We start from the raw sequence: 23,246 nt of genomic DNA, 5'->3' as shown, positions 1-23,246 counted from the left end.
TATAGTTACGCGCTCAATAAAATATGATCAATTATTAATAACATATGGAAATAAATTAGCAGTAAAATATAAACATTTACATCAACATGACATGATTCGTTCGCGTCTTCGACTACTCGGAAGATTTTGGCTTGCAATGAAAAAATTCAATGAAGGTCTAGAGCAGTTTAGTTCTATTTATGACCCACGATATTATGACGACTGTATTAAATCTGTCCACGAAATTGCACAATTAGATGAAGAAACCAACACTTATAAAGCACCAGCAACAGCTTCTACTATTCGCTGTGTGCGCTGGTATACTATAGCGGAAAAGTAGGACTTAGAGCGCCCATGGTGGCCGGAATTTGCATTATTTGCTGGAGTTTTCTAATACATCGTAATGGAAAAATTGCGGAAAGGAAATTTAAATTGTTGCGTGCACACGTGTAAGAATGTATTTCACAATACAAGTTCAGAAATAAAATTTTATTCCTTTCCAAAAGCGATTTATAAAATTGAGCAGCGAAAAATGTGGATACGTTGGGTACAAAAAATAAAGTAAGTATATTCTTTGAGATTATATGATCATATTTCACCTCGTTTAAAATAATGGTATTTATTTAGAATACGGGCCTCACTTTTCCAATATCAATAAAATTATCCTTAATCGACATGTGACCACGGGGCATGTACATGTCGCTACATTTCATCGATATGACAGGTTTTCTAACCCAAATAGTCGTCAACTTTAACGATTAATATCTCGCTTCGCGAGGCAGACCGCCGCGTTTTTCTTCCAGATTCTTTCGTTTCGTGTAAAAACGCGTCGGTTAAACATAATTTTATCGATATTGGAGGTGAGGCCCGTATTCTAAATAAATACCAAAATAATTTGTACTATGTTGTCATACAAATAATTTTTGAAACGATTTGTCTGTAGCTCACATGATTGGCAACCAACAAAATATTCACGAATTTGCAGTGCACACTTCGTGGAGAATCGTTCATCTTCAATACAATCAAGTCCGAGTTACGTTCCGAGCATCTCGGCAAAAAAAATCATGAATTAAGTTCTACCGAGAAATCTTCAATTCAACGGTAAATAAAAATTATAATTACTTGTTTGTAGTAAAATTTAAATTATAATTTATAAAATAAAATATAATTAAGTGTGTATTATTTTGTGTAGATTCAACAGACATATGCGTCGAAGAATATGCAATACATTGTGTGTCAAGGACAATGTAAAGAAAGTTGATGCTGGAAAAAATACTTTAGAGGAACCGCAAGAGCAGTCTTTTTATTTTGATAAATTAATCGAGGCCCCTGCACCATCATTCAAAGTTAACCAGGAGGTTCAGGTTTCGATGTTTGAAACTACTGTGGATTGTAAAAATCTCTATGAAAGAACAGAGATGTTTATATGCACTCAATATGTGCATAATGAGATTTGCCATGCACAAACTCAAGTATATATACCTGAAAATCGTGGCTTACAAATTGTTAAGAGAAGGCATATGATAGACAAATGTTGCGGTTCTGATATTGTTCAGATCGACAAAGCGATTGGTCCTGATACTTCTAATTTGAAAAATTCAATAGTGTGTACAACAGGTTTTCATGGCATATTGTCAATAACAAAGGAGCAAGAAATGCTTGATCTTGGCGGTGTCACCTTATCCACTTTTCAATTGCTGCTCAAATTATTACCCGATATCAAACCGAAGAAGATTTCTACAAAAAATCGGCTTCTTATATTCCTCTTGAAGATGAAAACTGGAATGTCATTCTCAGCCATAGGAGTTTTATTTCGCATTCATAGAACAACTACCTCTCGTATCTTTTATACTACTTTGCAATTATTAAGAGTTGCTTGTAGTCGATTCATTTTCTGGCCTTGTCGAGAAGTAGTTCAAAATACTTTGCCCGAAGTTTTCAAAACATCGTACAAGGATTGCAGAGTAATTATCGATTGTACCGAAATAAAGGTGGAACAACCAAATACTGTAGAAAATCGGGTGTACCTGTATTCGCATTATAAAAAAGGCTTTACAGCAAAAATTTTTGTTGGATGCACTCCGAGTGGTTTAATTTCATTTATCTCGAATTGTTATGGAGGACGAACTAGTGATAGTCAAATCACTATTAATTCAGGCATATTAGACTTGCTCGAGCCTGGTGATGTTGTCCTCGCGGATAAAGGTTTTCCTGGAATTCAAACTGTTATTGATGAAAATGGAAAAGGAGCTCTAATTGTTATGCCGCCATTCTTACGCGATCCACAGTTTTCAGCTGAAGATGTAGAGAGAACGTATAAAGTCGCGAAAGTGAGAATTCACATCGAAAGAATTATGCAAAGATTGAGAATTTACAAAATTTTGGATAAATTTTCAATCGATATGCTTCCTCATGCCGATAATATTGTATTTATGTGTGGCGTCCCTGTGAACTTGCAGCCACCGATTATTAAAAACGGAGATGTAGATGAAACAGAGATCGCAAAGGTAGACTAGAATAGAATAAAGAGCTCGGTATATGATATGTTCAGTATAAAAATAAATATCCAAATACTTGTATACAAATAAATATCGAATTAATAAAATATAAAATAAATAAAAACATTGTTTAATATTTTATTTCACCAAAGGTACGGTTTGACAGTAAATAAAATATTAAAGTTATGAGAAACCTCTTAATTATTTTACTATTTAATTTTTAAATTTTTATATATTATTATATGTATATATTATTTTTATATATTCTATATATATTATAATATTTTTTTATACATTATTATTATTGTCCGAACGCACTATTGCTTCCAAAAAGTGTTGAAAATAAAATTTCTCAAGTTTTGGGATCAGAAATTTCAAAAAATCTTCATCTCTGTGAACTGACACGACACAGCTTCCCTTAGGAGACCAGACATAAAGGTCACATACCGTCAGTCCAGTCACATACAACTGTATCTGACATTGAGTGTAGTATTGGTGACTTTTTTTTAGCTCGATATTGCCATTCCAATAATATAGATATTTTACGTTTATCTTATACGAATGAAAGTCGACAACCGGAAGTTTTTCGCACGAGACAGGACACTTAATTTCAACTAGTTTCGTTATACAATCATCTTCAATTACCACACCATCAGGTGATGCGCAAAGCCACGGCTGAGTTTTTGATACCACTACTCCTATCTGAATGACTTTTGCTCCATGGATGGCTTCGTATTCTTTCAAAGCTTTACCTTCGTTTTTTGAGCCATACTGTGTATTTTTTTTAGCTTGACCGTTTATACACGAGGGAGTCAAAAACTTGTTGACCAAAGCATCTATCTTTTCTGATTGCCTTGTTTTGATCGAATGTGCTCTTGAGCTAGCAGAGATCCTAATGTTTCGCACAGAAAACCATTTATCTGAGTAAGACTGTCCCCGAGTGTCCACGCATATCTGGATTATTTGAGTCTCACCCAGATTAACTTCTCGTGCGTAAAAAGCTTTCAGCACTTCATCCGCTATTATATAATTTGATGAGTATACTAGATGATCCTCGCAAAAGTTAAGCAAATTAATAATGCATGCATCGCAATTATTAATGTCACTGAATTCAATCGCTAAGTAGATATATTGTAACAAAATTTCTTTGACGAATCGTTCGTTTTGGGTTACGTTATATTCTTTGAGAATTATTCGTAATGCCGAGGAATGCTTGAGATCTCCGAGTTGTAGACTAAGAGGAACACTGGAATTTGCACAATTGGTCTCGGGTGCTTTCGATTTAAATAAGTTTGCGATACGCATTGGTTTTGCATACATTTCATGGCCCAACTGCTTGTCTGATGGTCTGCCCCATTCCTGCTCAAGACTTGTTTTTGTAACACTCCTATTAGAGTTGACATAATGTATAAGAGCATATATGTGCTTGCATTTTCTTCCGGCTTGCGATACGCACGTGCACGATGCACAAGTTATGTGACGTTTATCGGAAAGCTGCAATAATGTATTTTGAATAAATAATTAATCAAAACAATAATTTTTTGTCCTTGTTTAAACGTTTTTTTATTTATTTACGATTGTCTTGAATTTCATTAATATTGATATACTTACATGTAATTGTACCTTGTACGGAATAGCATTGACAGATGTTTGCGGTATTACACTGCACCTTATTAAATGACTTATATTTTCATTACGCAATTCTTCAACGCGAACCACATGTGATATTGCTAAGGCTTTTCCTTTTGGTATTGCACTTGGATTAAATTTAATGTCATGAGTGACAGGTCCAAATCCCGTTCGTATGATAAGATTCATTGCAAAAAGTCAGAGAGAGGTTAACCTTTAAAACAAATGTAGGTTAATTTCTCTCAAAAAATCTTTTCAACTATAATTTGTGTAATATCATCATTAAAATTAAGATTGAAATTACCTAACGACAGTTTACGTAGCTCGAATATTCACAATCGTTGACAGCTATTCCATACAGCTATTCCATCAAAAAGTGCGATATTTCACTAACCGTGGCAGCACTAGTCTCTGCGCACACAGCGAATAGGAACGTTACTAAAACAAGTTGGTAATTTGTTTGTTACGGAATGTATAAAAATCCACGATTACAAACGAAAAGAAAATGCTGAGAATTTTTTAAAGATTCTACAAGAAGATTATACTACAACCGTTAATAAAGTAGTTGAAGAAACTCAGTCACAAAAAAGAGGACAAAAGAAAGTCATATTACCAAGCATAGATGATATAAAAAAATTATATAATTATTTACATCAGAAACGAAAAGCAGCATATGATCAATTGAAACAAGGGTTTTTATATCAAGCTTGGTTGAGTTTAGCACAAAGTACGCTCATATTGCTTCAATTATTTAACAGACGTAGAGCTGGTGAAATTGAACGAGTTCTTATTGAAGATTTTCAATCTTATACAAGCATTAATGAAAATACACATAAAGAATTATATCAATCGTTATCATCAACTGCACAAAAGGTAATTATAATCTTCCTAATTAAAAGTTATAAGAAAATTCAATGTAGCAGAGATTTATAAGAATTTTGGTTGTTGATATATTTCCGTTTAAGAATTACTGCAAAATCTGGATGTGCTCTAAAAAATTTTATTTTTGAGCAAAATACTCGATATTAAAAATTTTGTTTCTTTTGGAAATCTATTATATTTTTCTTATTTAAACACTATTTTGGAAGTAAAATAAATTTAGAATATTAATCTTAGTAAAAGATAATTTTATAGTAAAAATTAAAACCATATTTATACAACCACATTTCATAATTAAATGGTTTGTTGTATATTATTTTTTTTATAGTATGGAGGATTTAATGGCTAACAAAATATTATTTCTGTTAAATTATTTAATAAATAAAAATATTGTAAAAAAATAATATAAAAAATTGTGTAAATTATGTAAAATATTTTCTTTCATCTTTGTTGGCGAATCTTCGATCCGGGCGTAACTCCGGTTCGCCAATTGGAGTAAGATGCCGAGTCGACCCCGACATGGATCCGACGTGCAGGAAATGAACACACGGAACTTTTGTTATAGAGCAAGCACAAAATATATTTGAGTAGTCAGTTTAATATTGTACAGTTATGGTAAACGCACTCGTAAAGTGTGAGCGCGACACTCGGCGCGCACGTGATGTGAGGATGGTTTGGCGCGCTGATCATCCGCGACGCGAATATGTTCGGCTGATCGCGGAGGCGATGGCAATTCGGAAGCGCACTTTTAGCTTGCACTTATCGAAACGCCCTTGAGGCGTTATGATGCAGTCGCACTAGTTCGTAACACCGGGCGCGAGACTGTTCACAATTTGTCGAAGCGATCGAGACGATCGAACGTACAATGGCGAGGCGCGGCGCAACTTATACGCGATGTTTCACCGCTCGCGGTAGCGAGGGTGGATTGCTGCGGACGCACGATCGGCGCGAGACAATCAGCGGTGCTCGGGACGAGCAAGCACGACGGAATTTGCCCGCGTGAAACGGAAAATAGAACGGACGCACGGCGGTGTACCACCTCGTGTTCCGGAGTACGTGATACTACTACTGGTCCCGGAGCTCTCGCGTTTCGGGAGCTTTCGGGTCCGTGACGGGCATCGACCAATCAGCCGTGTTTCCGTGATCATGCGATCACGGCATGACGGATCGATGCACGTCGGGAAAACTTCGCGGTCAGGGTTGACGCGGGGAGAAGCGCGAAATCCCTTCGTTCTGAGGGCGTCTGACGGATGGCGTCACCGTATGGTATTGACCGCGATCGCGACAGAAATTACGGAACATAACCGCCCGCCGCGAACAACATTCGCAACATCAGGAGCCGCCCGCCGTGATGAACGGTGATTTCGAGCAGCTCGCCTTGCAGAGCACTGCGAGGGCTGTAACTTAAATCAATGAACAATGTATACAAAAAATGATATTTACAAATATTTACAGTTTTCTTATCGCATAGGTATCGAAGAAGGTCACTCCGGGGTGTTTAAGTCGACCGGCAGAAATGACAACTTGACTACGGCACGTTTATACGTGGATCGCGCCGTTTTGACTGAGACGACTCGCGTGAGTCCGTCTTCGCCGGGGTGACACTCCACGATCCTTCCTAATTCCCATCTGCTCGGAGGAGCGAGAGGGTTACGCAGTAGTACTAAGCGTCCGACTCGAGCTAAATTTTGAATTTGACGCCACTTGGGGCGTTGCTGTAATGTATGGAGGTAATCGTTTGACCAGAGCTTCCAGAAGCTATCACGCATCTGGTTAATCAATTGCCAGCGAGTGAAACGCGTTTCCTTTTCGTCGAGGAACGAGGGTGCGGGTGCTCTCGTTAGCGCTGAGCCGATTAAGAAATGACTCGGTGTCATTGTACAGTAGTCATCAAAATTGTCTGAGACGGGAGCGATCGGTCGCGAATTTAAGCACGCTTCGATTTTACATAGGAGCGTGCTGAGCTCCTCGAATGTAAGCGTGTGCGCCCTGATGACGCGCTTTATGTGAAACTTGACGCTGCGGACGCACGCTTCCCAAAGTCCGCCGAAGTGCGGCGCGGACGGAGGAATGAAGTTCCAACGCATGCCTTGGGTTGCAATTTGATTTTGGAAATTCGGATCGCGAGTGGCCTCAGTCCACGCGACGGAGATTTCGCGCTGAGCGCCGTGAAACGTAGTCGCGTTGTCCGAGTACATGTCACTGGGAACGCCGCGACGTGCACAAAATCGATCGAATGCAGCGATAAACGCGGGAGTCGTACAATCGCTAACTAACTCCAAATGAGTCGCCTTGACCGTCATGCAGACGAACACCGCGATATACGCCTTCCGTGATTTGTGGCCTCGACCGGGCGTAGATCTAACCAGTATTGGACCGGCATAATCCACCCCGCAATGTAGAAACGTGCGAGGCGCCGTCGTAACGCGACATGAAGGAAGATCGCCCATTAACTCATGTGCGTTCTTGGCGCTTTCCCGAGCGCATTTCACACATTTATGAAGGACCGCGCGGATCGTTTGACGCGCGCGCAAGATCCAGTAGTGATCGCGTAGCAGGTGCAGCGTTAATTGCGGCCCGGCGTGAAGGGCGCGGAGATGAGTGTCGCGTATTAACGCGGCGACCAACGGATGTGCGGCGAGCACAACCGGGTGTTTCTTTTCGTCCGGAAATGTCGAATGTCGGAGTCGGCCTCCGACTCGAATGAGCCCGCTTTTATCTAGGAACGGGTTTAACGGTATTAGTTTACTGCTGTTTGAAATTCGCTGAGTTGACTTTAATTGCGCGTATTCCACGGGGAATAGCATTTGTTGAATCTGTTTGAGCCAGGATTCGCGCGCGCAATCAATTTCTTCCGGGAGAAGCAATATCGACGCGGGACTTGACGTTGCCTTGACGGATTTAGAGCGATTCGCAGCGCGAGCGCGTTGAGTGAATCGCATTATATAGGCGGTGACGCGCACCAGTTTGTTCCATGAAGAGAATTTTTTATCGAGATCCCAGGGATCACACGATTGCACGATGTGCACGGGCACGTGAGTTCGCTCTTCGGGTAGCGATTCGTTAGAATTTGACGGAGGCTCTGAGGGCCAGTGACCGGACGATAATTTGAGCCAGGCTGGCCCTGTCCACCATAGCGATTGGGCAATCAGAGCTTCGGGTTTGACGCCTCGCGAGACGAGGTCTGCAGGATTTTGCGGGGATGGCACGTGATGCCATTCGACATTCGGCAACAGAGTTTGCACCTCATGCACCCGATTTGCGACGAACATTTTCCAACGCGAGGGTGGCTGTGAGAGCCAGGCTTTAGTGACCTTTGAATCGGTCCAGCAGTGGTAAATGTGAATAGCGATAGTGAGCGCAGATCGCGCGGCGGCGATAGTACGCGCGAGCAGAACCGCGGCGAGTAACTCTAACCGAGGAATACTCATGGGCTTGAGCGGAGCTAGTTTGGACTTCGAGAGAAGTAGCGTAATGTCTACCGTTCCGTCAAAATGCGTAACCTTTAAGTACACAACCGCTCCGTATGCTGAGGCGGAAGCATCGGCAAACCCATAAATCTCCGCGGTGAGAGTGTCGGAACCGTAGCCGGTCCAACGCGGAATGGTGAGTTGTCGCAATAATGGTAATCGAGAATAATAATCTCTCCACTGACGGAGAAGATTTTCAGGCATCACATCGTCCCATTTGCATCGAAGCAGCCAGAGTTGCTGCATTAAGATTTTTGCGGTGATGACTACGGGAGCCATCCAACCAAGAGGATCAAAAAGTCGCGCTATTGTCGAAAGTATGGAGCGCTTCGTGTCGGGAAGCAACTCTGCGAGTGTGACATCAAACTGAAAAACGTCCGTATGAGGATGCCACTTGATGCCTAGTATCTTAAGGCGTTCGTCAGCATCGAGCGTTTTGGCGGACGCAAGGCCGTGATCCTTCGGATCGATGCCGTCGAGCAATAAAGGATTGTTACTCGCCCATTTACGGAGGTGAAATCCTGCTCGTTGCAAAAGAGAAATTACTTGATCTCGCGTCTGAAGCGCGAGCGGTATGTCATCGGCGCCGAACACCGCGTCATCGACGTACGTGTGAAGCTGTAATATCGGGACGGCAAGAGGGAATTCAGAGCCTTCGTCTTCGGCGACTTGCTCAACTACGCGAAGAGCCGCGTTCGGCGCGCTTGCGGTACCGTAAGTGACGGTCAGCAATAGGTATGCTATCAGGGGACCGTGTGGGTCTGGTCGCCATAAGATTCTTTGGTAATGAGCGTCTTCCTTGTGGACGAGAATCTGGCGATACATCTTGGCGATGTCGGCAGTGAAAACGAACCGAAATTGACGCCATCGCAAGATAATGAACGATAATTCGGGTTGTAATTTGCGACCAATCATTAGATGGTCGTTCAAGGAGAGACCATTGGAGGTTAGTTGAGAGGCGTTGGAGACAACGCGTAACCGAGTTGTCGCGCTATTCTCGCGTACAACTGCGTGATGCGGTATATATGTGACTTGACGATCCGGAGGGTCGTCGAGGGGCGCCTTGGTCATGTGGCCAAGACGCTCATATTCCGCCAAGAAGTCGTGGTATTCCCTTGCGAGGTCGGGATTCGCTTTTAACCGCGACTCGAGACGCGAATACAACGCGATTGCCGACGATTTTGATTCGCCAATGTCGATAGGGGGCCCCGATTTAAACGGCAGCCGTACGATATACTGCCCATTGGGGGCACGCGAATGTGTCGACACGAAATGTTCTTCGCATCTAATCTCCTCCGGTGAGAGATGCGTTTGTTGAGGGAGCTCTTCGATCTCCCAGAACCGTTTCAGTTGATCGGAGATTTCCGAGAGCACCGTGCAGTGGTGCGTTTGAATGCGAGCCGGTCGTGACTGTGACGGCATAGGCATCGGTCTCGATAGGAACCATCCAAATATCGAATTCTGAGCAACGGGCTCATGAGGTGCGCGATTACGTACTTCCGGCAGTAAGATCGCGCCGTATAAATCAGCGCCGATAATTACGTCAATCGACGCCGCGCTAGTCGGATCGCTATCAGCGAGAGGAAGTTTTCGAATGTGCGACAAGTTTGTTATATCCGGAACGCGTTGCGGAACATAAGTCGTGAGCGACTTATGAACAAGAGCGGAGACGGAGGGCGACGGGCCCGTGCCGTCACGCGCTGACACGTGAACTATAGCTGCGCTGCGTGCAGTGGCAGCCGTCTCGCCGATCCCAGTGATAGAGACGGAGACGCGCGTGCGCGGTAAACGCAATCGTTGAGCTAAACGTTCGGTGATCAGAATTGTAACGGAACCCTGATCCAATAACGCGCGGACGATACTATGTCGACCGTTGAGCCCGCTCACCTTGATCCAGGCCGTTGCTAATAAAATATTTGATTTCGAAAAGCTGGTGTGAGACACTAAATGCGAAGTGACTTCGTCAGTGAAGTCTGTTTTCGTTTCCGTAGATGAAGGTGAGCTCTCAATTGTCGAACTATTATTGTTTGCATCGGCAGCATGAAGTAATGTATGGTGCTTCTGCTGACAATGACGACACGTGTTTTTGCTTGAACACGCATCACGAATGTGCCGCGTGCTCAAGCAATTGAAACAGCAACGATATTTCTTCGCGAGATCACGCCGTTGAGCGACGCTTTTATTGTGAAAGTCCGGACACGCGGACAAGAAGTGCGTCTTTTGACACATGGGACATTTGGTCGAACTTGCGCTCGCTGCGTGACTCTGAACAGAGGAATTTTATTTACTGCCCTTGGCAGGAGACGAAGCCGGGAGAATATTCTCGAGCGCCCGTATTTGAGATATAAGAAATCTATCAAGTTGATCATATGTGGGGTACTCTAATGTATCGCCAAGTTTCAATTCCCAGGCCTTCCGTGTGCCTTTATCAAGTTTTTGAGCGAGCAAATAAACCAAAATGTCGTCCCAAGTGTCAACAAACCGACCGAGATTCCTTAACGATTGTATCGCTATGTTCGCTTTATTGCGCAACGCGGTGAGAGCCACTGCGGAATCAGAAGTCGCTTGGGGAAGCGTATGAAATGCGTGCAAATGATCATGCACCAAACGACGGCGATTGTCATATCGCAATAACAATAATTTCCAAGCGATTTTGAAATTCGCGTCAGTCAATGCCAGATTGCGGATAGCATCGCTGGCCTCACCTTTGACACACAAATGCAAATACTGCAGACGAGTAACGTCTAACAAGTCGCGATTGTCTATAATTAACGCAGTAAACTGATCGCGAAACGCTTCCCACTCGCGAAACTCCCCTGTAAATTTAGGAAGATTAATACGCGGAAGATGGAACGCGGACCGCGGCGATGCGCTGGGATGATGTGGGCTTACGGTTGAAGACTCCTGAGATGGCGGCGGCGACTCCAGTCTGCTCATCCACTCGGCCATGTAGTCGGATGCAGTCAGAAAGGCCGCCTCGCACTTGTCGAATCGATCCTCGGTGAAGTACCGGTCCGTCATGATGAACTCGTTGGAAGCTGCGGCCATGATCTGACCGTGAAGTCGTTCGAAGCGAGCGAAGTGATCGTTGACCTGCTGCAATCGGTTGCGGACCACTCCTATCGTGTAATTCGCCTTGCCGATCTTCTTAAAGTTGTCCAGAGCTCGTTCGATCGCGTGGATCGTTACCTTCTGTTGCGCCATGAGCTCCTCCATTTTTGCAAGTGTCCGTTAATTTGTGAATGGCACAGTAGCACGCCGATCCGGCTCGAAGGACCAGAAATTATGTTGGCGAATCTTCGATCCGGGCGTAACTCCGGTTCGCCAATTGGAGTAAGATGCCGAGTCGACCCCGACAGGGATCCGACGTGCAGGAAATGAACACACGGAACTTTTGTTATAGAGCAAGCACAAAATATATTTGAGTAGTCAGTTTAATATTGTACAGTTATGGTAAACGCACTCGTAAAGTGTAAGCGCGACACTCGGCGCGCACGTGATGTGAGGATGGTTTGGCGCGCTAATCATCCGCGACGCGAATATGTTCGGCTGATCGCGGAGGCGATGGCAATTCGGAAGCGCACTTTTAGCTTGCACTTATCGAAACGCCCTTGAGGCGTTATGATGCAGTCGCACTAGTTCGTAACACCGGGCGCGAGACTGTTCACAATTTGTCGAAGCGATCGAGACGATCGAACGTACAATGGCGAGGCGCGGCGCGACTTATACGCGATGTTTCACCGCTCGCGGTAGCGAGGGTGGATTGCTGCGGACGCACGATCGGCGCGAGACAATCAGCGGTGCTCGGGACGAGCAAGTGAGCCGTATGCACGACGGAATTTGCCCGCGTGAAACGGAAAATAGAACGGACGCACGGCGGTGTACCAAGGATGCCAGACTCGCGGTTTTTGCCAGCCACAGCCAGCCAGTGGTGGGGATGGGCAGAGATGCCAACTTTACGGCTCAGCAACGCAGCCGAGCGCTTCGGCTGGCTTCGGCCAGCTTCGAGCGTCAGCGGTAGAAGAGGATAGACAGATCTGCTGTCTTCTTCTTCTCTCTCGGTTATTGGCTATGCGATTTCGGATCTCGTGAATGCCGAGTTGGCGAGGCGACCAGACGACGCGTGACATTATATCGGCGCGCGACACTAATTATCTCGATGTATTTTTCTATTAATAAATCTAAAAAATTATTATATACATTGTTTTACATGTTAATACAAAAATTTGAATTAAAATATAAAAATCCACTCTTGGCCAATATGTACGTTTTTTTATTTAAAAAGAATCTGTTTATTCAACAATCTCTATTTAAAGAATTAATTTCAGCGCAATGATATTATTAAATACTGAAAAAAATTATAGTTTATACTGTTATTTTTTCTGTTTTTGAATTTATTTTCCATTAAATGTATAACGTACCGTACATATTGTTGCTCAACGGAAACCGCGAGAAGGTGGTGGTCTCTTCCGTCAGGAGGGAAATGTAAAAATAATTTTTTACATTTCCCTGGGTGTATGTGTGTGTGTGTGTGTGTGTGTGTATGTGTACACTACACATGCATTTATATTCTACAAACGATCGAGATGGCTATTACGGAAAGATTTCTTACGCTTGTAATTTTTAAGCGTGATGTTTACTACGGACAAGATGTTTGACACGCTTATCATTTTGAAGCGTGATGTCTTTTATAGATAAAATTGCCAATATAATAAACAAATAAATTTTTCATTCCTTCGGCTATAATTGGCACACAATCATCGTGACGATTCGACCATTGGTTTTGGTCCTCGTCGTCAAGACGTTAATAATCTTTGATACTTATATAGAAGCATATCTCATATTTAAAATAATTTAAATTAAATTAAATTATTAAATTTATTGCGAAAAATATTACCTCAGCCAGGGTTCGAACCTGGAACCTCCCTCATTCCGTGTAGGGTGTCGTACCAATTTGACCACTGAGGCATGTGGTAATATTTATCGCAATAACACACTAAACAATAATAAGATAGAGACACCGATATTCAGCCGCGGTGTATAATAAAACCTAAAGTACATTCGTAAATTGCCATTATAATAAACAAATAAATTTTTCATTACTTCGGCTATAATTAATTGGCACACAATCATCGTGACGATTCGACCATTGGTTTTGCTCCTCGTCGTCAAGACGTTAATAATCTTTGATACTTTTATTGGTACGACGCCCTACACGGAATGAGGGAGGTTTTAGGTTCGAACCCTGGCTGAGGTAATATTTTTCGCAATTTTAAATTATTTTAAATATGAGATGCTTATATATAAGTATCAAAGATTATTAACGTCTTGACGACGAGGACCAAAACCAATGGTCGAATCGTCACGATTGTGTGCCAATTATAGCCGAAGGAATGACAAAATTAAAAATTGTTAATAATTTAGTTAATAAGACGTCAGAAAATGATGTCAATTGTCTGTGACATTAGACCGTCATTTTAACGTCATTATGCCGTCAGTTAGTGACGTCAGGAATGGTCAGTAAAGGACCAAAATTTGACGTCAAAATGACTTGTGTTTGCTACCTGGGATTTAATCATCCGCAGCATGCAACCTTAAAGTACTGTAGTCTTTTTTAACAGCACTAGCGTATAATTTGTCCGCCGACATAAGAGACAAATGTTTGTCTTCAATCGTCATGCTTAAAGATGTTTCTCCTTTTGCCCTCAATGCTGACTTAAAAACGCAAATGGCATTAACGGTACCCGACGAAAGTTTGTTGCGATTTTTCGTTTTTAAGTTAGTTAAGGTGGAAAACATTCTCTCTGCATCGGCATTTGAATTTGGAAGTGATCGGACAGCATTCAGAACATTTGTTAAGCTTGGATATTTAGCAATATTATTTGAGTGCTGACATTGCAAAATTATTTTCCACATATTATCGAAATTTAATGTAGAAAGACTTTCTTTCTCCTTTATTGTATAATCTAACGGCAATGCAATCCATTCTTTTTTTAAAGCAACTTGATCAAAACCGCCGATAGTTTTAGCTACGAAAGAAACATCATTAAATGATGTTTCTCTATCAGTATCGAATAAACTTACAGAAGGTTCAAACACTTGTAATTTTGATAAAAATAAATCATTCACAGGTAACAAAGGTTTTACGAATTTCTTCTGCAGCAGTCACATAAAACGTCAAGCAGTTCTCTTTAACAGTTGTCACTGCGTCTTTGTGCCCTTGCGTCATTAATTCGTCAAGGTATTCATCACATTCTGATCCTAAACTAACTTTATTCAGAACTTTTTGATTCTCCTTTAGAGAGAACTCTATGTTTATACAGAATGGTTTTAAGTGCTTATCCTTCAAAAAATTTCGGCAGATTTCATAAAGAAACTTTACAGATTTTGGCTGCAATAAATGAATTCGCGTTTCTAATGCTTGGTAAAAATGCATTAAACGCGTTGAAAAAATTTAAAATATATTTTAAAAAAAGAAAATAAGCTTTTGTCTCTACATTACCCATTATAGACAATAGATGTTCTCCAGACTGTGTTTTTTCGCTCACAACATTTTCGTTAAGAAAATGTTTAATTGTATCCCAAGATTCCAGAAGTCTTACTACACATGCGTGGTGAGAAAGCCAGCGTGTATCAGATAATTTTAATAATTTGCGATTTGTTTCTTGGAAACATTCGCAAAATTCACGAAAAATAGCCGTACGTTTTGGACTGCTGTTAATGTAACTAACAATTTTTTTTACAAATTCATCGCAAAATGCGGGTATTTTTTTGCATGCAGCATGCGCTGCTAACGCGGAAGAATGGCAAGGGCATGAAAGTGTTAATAAATGTGGACATACTTCTTCCAATTTTTTTTTGAATGATAAATGTTTCCCTGTCATGACTGACGCATTGTCGCATGACAAGGAAATAATATTTAAAAATGGTATCTGTAAATTTAACATTTCACATTTAAATGCAGAAAACAACTTCTCCGCGCTGGAATCTTTGGCATCGATATCAATTAATTTAACTAACTGCGAGCGAATATCTAATGTCTCCGGGTCAACGTATCGAACGAGGAAAGTCATCCATTTATCATTACAAATGTCAGATGTTTCGTCTACATATATTGTAAATTTTGTGTTCTGAATCTTGTCAACGACACGTTCCGTCTCAATTGGGCACAAAACGTTAGTAATAATGTTTTTACATTTTGTACGACCCATGCTCATGCTTTCCAAAACATCAGGATTTTTTCCTTGGTATTGAAAGAATTCAAGAATTTTTTTTGCATTTTGATGAGGAATATTTATGTCAGCGATTAATGCGGCATATCTAATATCCGCTTCTTTTACAAGCTCATCAAATGTCCGTGATTCATTAGTTTGCGTATTCGAATCTTTATTGGATTTATTTATTTCACTACAACTACTCTTACATTTGTCAATATGTGTTTTCGATTTCGCGTGATAATTGATTTTTGAGCTACAAGCAATAGATTTATCGCAAATTAAACAATAAAATAAACTTGGATCATGTGGCACTTCGCGTAACCAACATTTATATTGCTCAATATGTAACCATGATTTACAAAAATTTTTTATTGACAAATTATTATCATCATTACTTGATGGTAAATTTTTCGCAATATTTTTTTTGTGAGACGCAGAATCCGGATGTTTTGAAATATGTGTTGCATTGCAGGAAAAATTTTTATTGCATATACTGCAGTAATAAAGCGTATTATCGGATGGTACTTTGCGTACCCAAGATTTGTAACGATCATCAGTAAGCCAAGCTTCTGAAAAGCTTCGCTTACGTCTTTTCGTCGGTTCGTTACACATCCTTTTATACAAAAAAAATGCAATATATATATAAATAATAGTAAAAATGTAGTGTGTCACAGAAAGAAATCAGGACCCCGTGGTTCGTCACTCCCACAGTATTCAGCGACTTAATAAAACCCTCTCTTTCCGTGTGTATGTGTATTATATGTGTATGTGTATTGTGTGTGTGAAATACCTTATGTCAATATTATTAATTTGCGAACTCAAAATAAGGCGACAAGCTGATCAACGGCAAGACGGTTGATTCCGAAATGACAGTTTCTAACTTAGAAAAACAAATGAAAATTCGAGACGGCTCATCGCGTGAGGTAGATCGGTGGGTGGGTAAAGGAGGTTGCTAATACCGGCAGTATCGAGAGGGCGGCAAGTGATCGTTTTGCATATCAGCCGGGCGAACGGTCTGACAATTGACTATATTGGGCGCAAATTGTACTGGGCTGACATCGTGTCTATCCGTTCAGTGTTACGCAGTATCGGGACTACATTTATTGGGCGGATTGGAATACAGGTGACATCGAGAGGGCGGACAAACTCACTGGAGCGAATCGTACCAAGATTCATACTAATCTGGCGTCAGTGACGGATCTGAAAGTGTTTCACGCGTCGCGACAGGCCGGCTCGAACACGTGCGCGATCGCATATTGCATTTGCAGCCACCTCTGCATCGCTTTGCCAGACCCGGGATTTTGAATTAAGGCGAGGTCAGTTACAAACAATTTATTATTATTTGACAGCATATTGGATACCGAAATTATGTTACTTATGATTTTCTATCTATCTATCTAGAAAAGACAGCGAGATGTACAGCCAGTACGCTCAGTACAGCAAGCGCCAGCGCGTAGTACTCACGCGACGATTAGAAGGCAAGGAAATTTGCGTGACTAATGGCACCGATGAATTGCCGAAAGAGCAGATTGAAGAAATACTGCAGCAGCATAGCGCAAAAATTGTGCAGAATCCTATGAGGAATACTTTCTGCGTGATAGTAGGCAATAATAGAACGGTAGGAAATATATATATATATATTTTTTTTTCTGCTATGTTATCGCGCAACTCAAGCTTGAATAGTTGAACATGCAATAGTTATCGAACTAATAGAACAAATTCCTTTTTCAGATACGAGCTTTGGAAGTTATAAACAGTAAGAAATACGATGTTGTAACTTTGGATTGGTTTCAACGTGTCACCAATCAATCCGACTCCGACTGGGCTTCGTCAGACAATTTTTTACCGTGGGAATTGTTATGCAGTCGGGACAGTACTAGACAGAAACTTGCAGAAAACTATGATGAATATTACGACCATTTTTCTGTTTACGCAACTGAAGAAAGTTTGAAGCGTTCACTCGCCAAGATGACGAACGAGGTACTTGAAATTAACGTTTATTACTAAATATATATATATAAATTATCGCACTAATCTAATCGTGCAAATTATTTAGCTTGCAGACAACCAGTTAACCAGTGAGCAGGAAAAAGAGATGGACAAGGAATTATTCGGCGGTCCATCGCCTTATTCTCTGTTTAGAGATATAATTGGATTCTTTGGGAATCGATCGTATCATGCTAACTATAAATTCCGTTTCATGTCAGGTACAGTTAAAGACCAAATTGATAATTCCGTTACGCATGCGTTTGTAGAAGACACAAGCGATGAGACATGCACTATTGTAAGAAACATTAATGCACGCGAGCAAACATCTATAAAAATTGTCAAGTGTAAATGGATCGAGGAATGTTTCCAAAATGGCCGAATTTGTGACATTACAGATTACCTGATTGATTAATAAAGATGTATATATGTATATTGCTAGTTGTTTAATTATAAATATACCCTATTATAATACCCTAGCTATTATTAGATTAATAAGATTTTTTTTATATTTTTATAATAGCAAATCTTGCCCGTAGTAGATATTACGCTTAAAAAGCATAAGCGTGTAATAAATATTGTACATATCACGCTTAAAAATTAAAAACGTAACAAATCTTGTTTATAATAGACATCTCGATCGCTTCTAGAATATAAATGTGTAAAGGAACTTGCTGTGTGTATATACATGCATATATATATACATTTTCCTCCTGACGGAAGAGACCACTTCTTCGCAGTTTCCGTTGAGAAACAATATGTACGTTATACATTTAATGGCAAATAAATTCAATGACAGAAAGAAGAATAGTATAAATTATAATTTTTTTTAGTGCTTAATAATATCATTGTGCTGAAATTAATTCTTTAAATAGAGATTGTTAACCCTTAGCCCGTATACCTGGGTCGTTTTCGTCCGGGCCAAAATCAAATGTAGTTGTAACTTTTGAAAACGGGTATAGAGAGACTTTAATACAAATTATGTGAAAAAATTAAATTGTTTATAATTTTATGATTGATACTTCAAATTGAAGGTTTGAATTACCTCCATGAATTTTTTCAGATTTTTTGTAACACTTTAACACTAAAAAAAAACGTCAGGACGAAAACGACCCAGGTTGGCGGCGTAAAGGTGCCAAAAAAACGTATGCGGGCTAAGGGTTAAATAGATTCTTTTTAAATAAAAAAGCGTACATTTTGGCCAAGAGTCGATTTTTATATTTTAATTCAAATTTTAATTATATGTATTAACGTGTAAAACAATGTATATAATAATTTTTTATTAAATGATTTTTTAGATTTATTAATATGTAGGAAAATACATCGATAATTAATGTCGCGCGCCGATATAATGTCACGCGTCGTCTGGTCGCCTCGTCAACTCGGCATTCACGAGATCCGAAATCGCATAGCCAATAGCCAAGAGAGAAGAAGAAGACAGCAGATCTGTCTATCCTCTTCTACCGCTCGACGCTCGAAGCTGGCTGCTGAACCGTAAAGTTGGCATCTCTGCCCATCCCCACCACTGGCTGGCTGTGGCTGGCAAAAACCGCGAGTCTGGCATCCTTGCGGTGTACCTCCTCGTGTTCCGGAGTACGTGATACTACTACTGGTCCCGGAGCTCTCGCGTTTCGGGAGCTTTCGGGTCCGTGACGGGCATCGACCAATCAGCCGTGTTTCCGTGATCATGCGATCACGGCATGACGGATCGATGCACGTCGGGAAAACTTCGCGGTCAGGGTTGACGCGGGGAGAAGCGCGAAATCCCTTTGTTCTGAGGGCGTCTGACGGATGGCGTCACCGTATGGTATTGACCGCGATCGCGACAGAAATTACGGAACAATCTTTTACTAAACTGTAAACTATTCTAAAACTTAAATAATATTTTGTTATTTTATACTAAAATAAAACTTTCCAATAAGTAATGTAATATTTGTAATAATAAAAAAATAAATAAATTAATAATTCTGATAATAATAATAATCCATCAACATTATTTAATTCTATCATTAGATTAGCTCATTGTTGATTTCTTTCTAATTGTCACTTCAGAACAAGGCAAATGATTTAAATTAATTGTATTGCTCTGAGATTTTTGATGTTAATAAAATACGTACCTATAAAGATAAAATTTAACAAATATAGTTCTTTACTTTAATAATTAATAGATATAAATATTTAAATAAATGTTATACTTTACTGTGAATGCTAATTATATAGTCTATTGTAAAAATAAAAACAATCCATTTTATATTCGAAAAATTATTGTTATGTGCGATATTTATAATTTACATTTTTTTTTAATTTGACTATTTCGTGTCTTTTATGAAAAACTTTAATATACCTTAATATAATAATTATTAAAATTATCAATTTTATTATATATATATATATATATATATATATATATATATATATATATATATGAACATACGGAGGATATATATGAACATAGGAGGAGTAAAAGCCATAGTGGTGTAAGTTAAATTTTTTTAAACATTGAATCGTGTGCATAGATGCAATTTATATATTGTATAGATTGCATCTGTGCACACGAGTCAATATTTACAATTTTTACAAAATTTGACTTACACCACTATGGCTTTTACACCTTTATATATACATATATACACATATTTTACTTTTATGATTGTAATAGTAATCATTAGAACACAAGTATAGATAACAATTTTTAATAGAAACAATCACTAATTGCATTTTATTTTTTCAGAAAGTTAAAAAATATGTGATATTTGCAATTCGTGGCAAACTGATGCGTACTGTGCTTGTTATTTTACATTCTACATGTCTACAGATGATTTTAAAACATCGAGATAATGCCAAAGTACCATCGAAAAATCCATTTTTATTTGGAATTCCAAATGACAATAAAAAGCGCTTTAAATATTTACGCGCATGTGTTTTATTACGTAAATTTTCTAAAGATTGTGGCGCAAAACTACCATCTTCTTTAAGAGGTACACAGCTGCGTAAACATATTGCCACATGTTGCATAACTTTAAATTTATCCGAAGATCAAGTCACCGATTTGGCAAATTTTATGGGGCATGATAAAAATATACACAAGAGTCATTATCGGCAACCAATACCTGAACTGGAGATAATACGCATGACACAATTCTTAGAAGCAGCACAAGGCGGCACTGAAAAAGAAAATGAAGAAGAAGACGACGAGAATTTTAATAATAGTGACCATAGCGATGATAACGATAATATGGATAAAAATAATGACATATATGATAATAAATCTGAGGATGAGGAAAGAAATATGGAGGATATTTCCTTCCAAGTTCAACAACGTAAGAATGTAGGAACCGAATTTCCTGAAAAGGATATATCAGTGAATAATAAGAATAATAAGAATAATAAGAATAATAAGAATAATAAGAATAATAAGAATAATAAGAATAATAAGAATAATAAGAATAATAAGAATAATAAGAATAATAAGAATAATAAGAATAATAAGAATAATAAGAATAATAAGAATAATAAGAATAATAAGAATAATAAGAAACGACGTAGCAGTAAGTAATATCAATTGTTATTAAATATTTTAATTATTGTACGGCAGATTTATTGAAATCCTAGTCAGAAAGGGCATGCGCTTGCAAGTTTGTACAGAGGCAAAGTAACAAAGTAATTTAATATTCTGAAAACTTTCACGATTCATACTTTGGATATTGCTGACATATACAGTATACAGTATATACAGGGTGTCCCATTTTAAATGACGATCTCAAATATCTCTTGAACAATACATTTTAAAGAAAAAATTTTCAGATAAAAGTAGAGGATTGGAGGGTTCAAAGGGGATCAATAGGTCTTATTAGAGATTTTGAGTCCAAAGCCACTGTTAAGCCCAATAGAGCTGAAGTTAAATGGAAATCCCTATTTTTTATTGTACCATCTTTTTCTAATTAGTTTGAACAACTTTTGTTCTGAAAAATTTTTCTATTTGCCTAATACTTTTTGAGATGGTCAAAGAAACTTGGTAACTTTTTCAATATTTAGCTTATGATATCTCGATAATTGTTTGTTGGAAGGAAAAGTGATACAGGACTTTTTGACTTGATTTGGTCTCAAGAATATGCAATAGTACTCAATTTTTTTTTAAATATTTGTGTATACATGAAAACTTCAAGGAGATGCATACAGGGTTTGACCCTGGATGGTCGTTTAAAGCTCACGTGAACGACACCTTTAATTTCTTAAATAGAAACCCCTATTTTTCAATGCATATTCTTGTAGCTAATCTCGAGAGCTTTTCAAAACACTATAATAAAGTATTTTTTCATTAAGAACTTTTGGAATTATAAGGCTTGAAAGTTCTAGTATTTTGACATAAAATATAAAATATCTTGTAAAATATTAAGTTTTCGGTAATGTTACCTTAATACTTTTATGCACAGAATAATGAGACGAATCAATTGGTATGAAAAAAAGACATAGTTGCTTTTAAGAAAAAGTATGCAGATGCGTGTTGTAAATTACATTTTTTTTTTTAAAGGAACTATGCCTTTTTTTATACCAATTGATTTGTCTCATTATTCTGTGTATAAAAGTATTAAGGTAACATTACCGAAAACTTAATGTTTTACAAAATATTTTGTATTTTATGTCAAAATACTAGAACTTTCAAGCCTTATAATTCCAAAAGTTCTTAATGAAAAAATACTTTATTATAGTGTTTTGAAAAGCTCTCGAGATTAGCTACAAGAATATGCATTGAAAAATAGGGGTTTCCATTTAAGAAATTAAAGGTGTCGTTCACGTGAGCTTTAAACGACCATCCAAGGTCAAACCAATGACACCATCTTATGTCCCCTTTCGAACCAAACAACTTTTGTCTGAAACGTTTTTCCGTATGTTTCATATTTTTCGAGATATTTGCCTGCCTCTTTTAAAATGGGCCACCCTGTATATTGGATTTACTTTTAATATGTGTTTCTTATTATAGATAATAAATAAAAACAGCTATCAAGCTATTAATAAGAATGAGAAAGTTGTTCATGAGCAAAAAGTCTTTTCACGATATAATGTTTTTGCCGACAATTTTGCAACAATAAAGTCTGCTTGCGGCGTGTTGCTTAAATTTTTATTTTATTATTTATTATTTCTATTAATTAGTAGATAATATCAACTAAAAGAAAAATTTTAATTATAAAAAATACATCAGTTTTGTTATATATACATACATTATATATTGTCACAGATATCTATACATAACTGGATCACTAACTTTGTCAAAAAAGATAATTCTGGCCGGATTTCCAGGTTCGGCCATGCCTACAAGCCAATGACAGCGATGCATGTATGTGTTAATGCATATGTAAATACTCAGCGAGCATGTGTTACTATCGTCATATTGAACACATGATCTGGAGGTCTATTCTGGAGGTCTATTCTGTATCTTTTGTCGTTATCGTTATATATCGAAAGTCGTCGCTTGCGCTAGCGACATTATAACGATAATGCTATTCTATAAGTCTGTCTAACGACAAGGCATCGATACAAAATAGGATAGCGACATCGTTATCAAAACGATAAAACTCGGTTCAAAATAA

General features: G+C 38.9%; 3 protein-coding genes and 1 long non-coding RNA gene across 4 annotated transcripts; 2 read left to right on the top strand and 2 right to left on the bottom strand.

Annotated features, from left to right (window-relative positions):
• Positions 1 to 753: 753 nt before the first annotated feature.
• Positions 754 to 1,329, top strand: LOC139785040 (uncharacterized). The gene is made up of 3 exons (XR_011721783.1): positions 754 to 839; positions 923 to 1,080; positions 1,172 to 1,329. It is a non-coding gene; the product is annotated as an uncharacterized lncRNA (long non-coding RNA).
• Positions 1,330 to 2,591: 1,262 nt separating this feature from the next.
• Positions 2,592 to 4,548, bottom strand: LOC139785039 (uncharacterized). Its single transcript, XM_071724216.1, has 3 exons — positions 4,411 to 4,548; positions 4,089 to 4,320; positions 2,592 to 3,971 (listed from the first exon to the last, which is right to left on the bottom strand). The coding sequence occupies exons 2-3, from the start codon at positions 4,293 to 4,295 to the stop codon at positions 2,766 to 2,768; spliced, it is 1,413 nt and encodes a 470-aa protein (XP_071580317.1). The 5' UTR covers positions 4,296 to 4,320; positions 4,411 to 4,548; the 3' UTR covers positions 2,592 to 2,765.
• A 1,921-nt stretch (positions 4,549 to 6,469) lies between these two features.
• Positions 6,470 to 10,684, bottom strand: LOC139785036 (uncharacterized). Its single transcript, XM_071724212.1, has one exon. The coding sequence runs from the start codon at positions 10,682 to 10,684 to the stop codon at positions 6,470 to 6,472; it is 4,215 nt and encodes a 1,404-aa protein (XP_071580313.1).
• Positions 10,685 to 15,849: 5,165 nt separating this feature from the next.
• On the top strand, positions 15,850 to 18,073 carry LOC139785041 (DNA ligase 4-like). Its single transcript, XM_071724217.1, has 5 exons — positions 15,850 to 16,988; positions 17,074 to 17,290; positions 17,404 to 17,652; positions 17,729 to 17,879; positions 17,928 to 18,073. The coding sequence occupies exons 2-5, from the start codon at positions 17,087 to 17,089 to the stop codon at positions 18,071 to 18,073; spliced, it is 750 nt and encodes a 249-aa protein (XP_071580318.1). The 5' UTR covers positions 15,850 to 16,988; positions 17,074 to 17,086.
• Positions 18,074 to 23,246: the final 5,173 nt, after the last annotated feature.

This window comes from Temnothorax nylanderi, unplaced genomic scaffold (genome assembly GCF_030848795.1).
Source record: "Temnothorax nylanderi isolate EJ_2023f unplaced genomic scaffold, tnyl_v1.0 TNYL_tig0727_pilon, whole genome shotgun sequence".
Taxonomy (NCBI): domain Eukaryota; kingdom Metazoa; phylum Arthropoda; class Insecta; order Hymenoptera; family Formicidae; genus Temnothorax; species Temnothorax nylanderi.
This window is presented reverse-complemented; position numbering and strand designations above follow the sequence as displayed.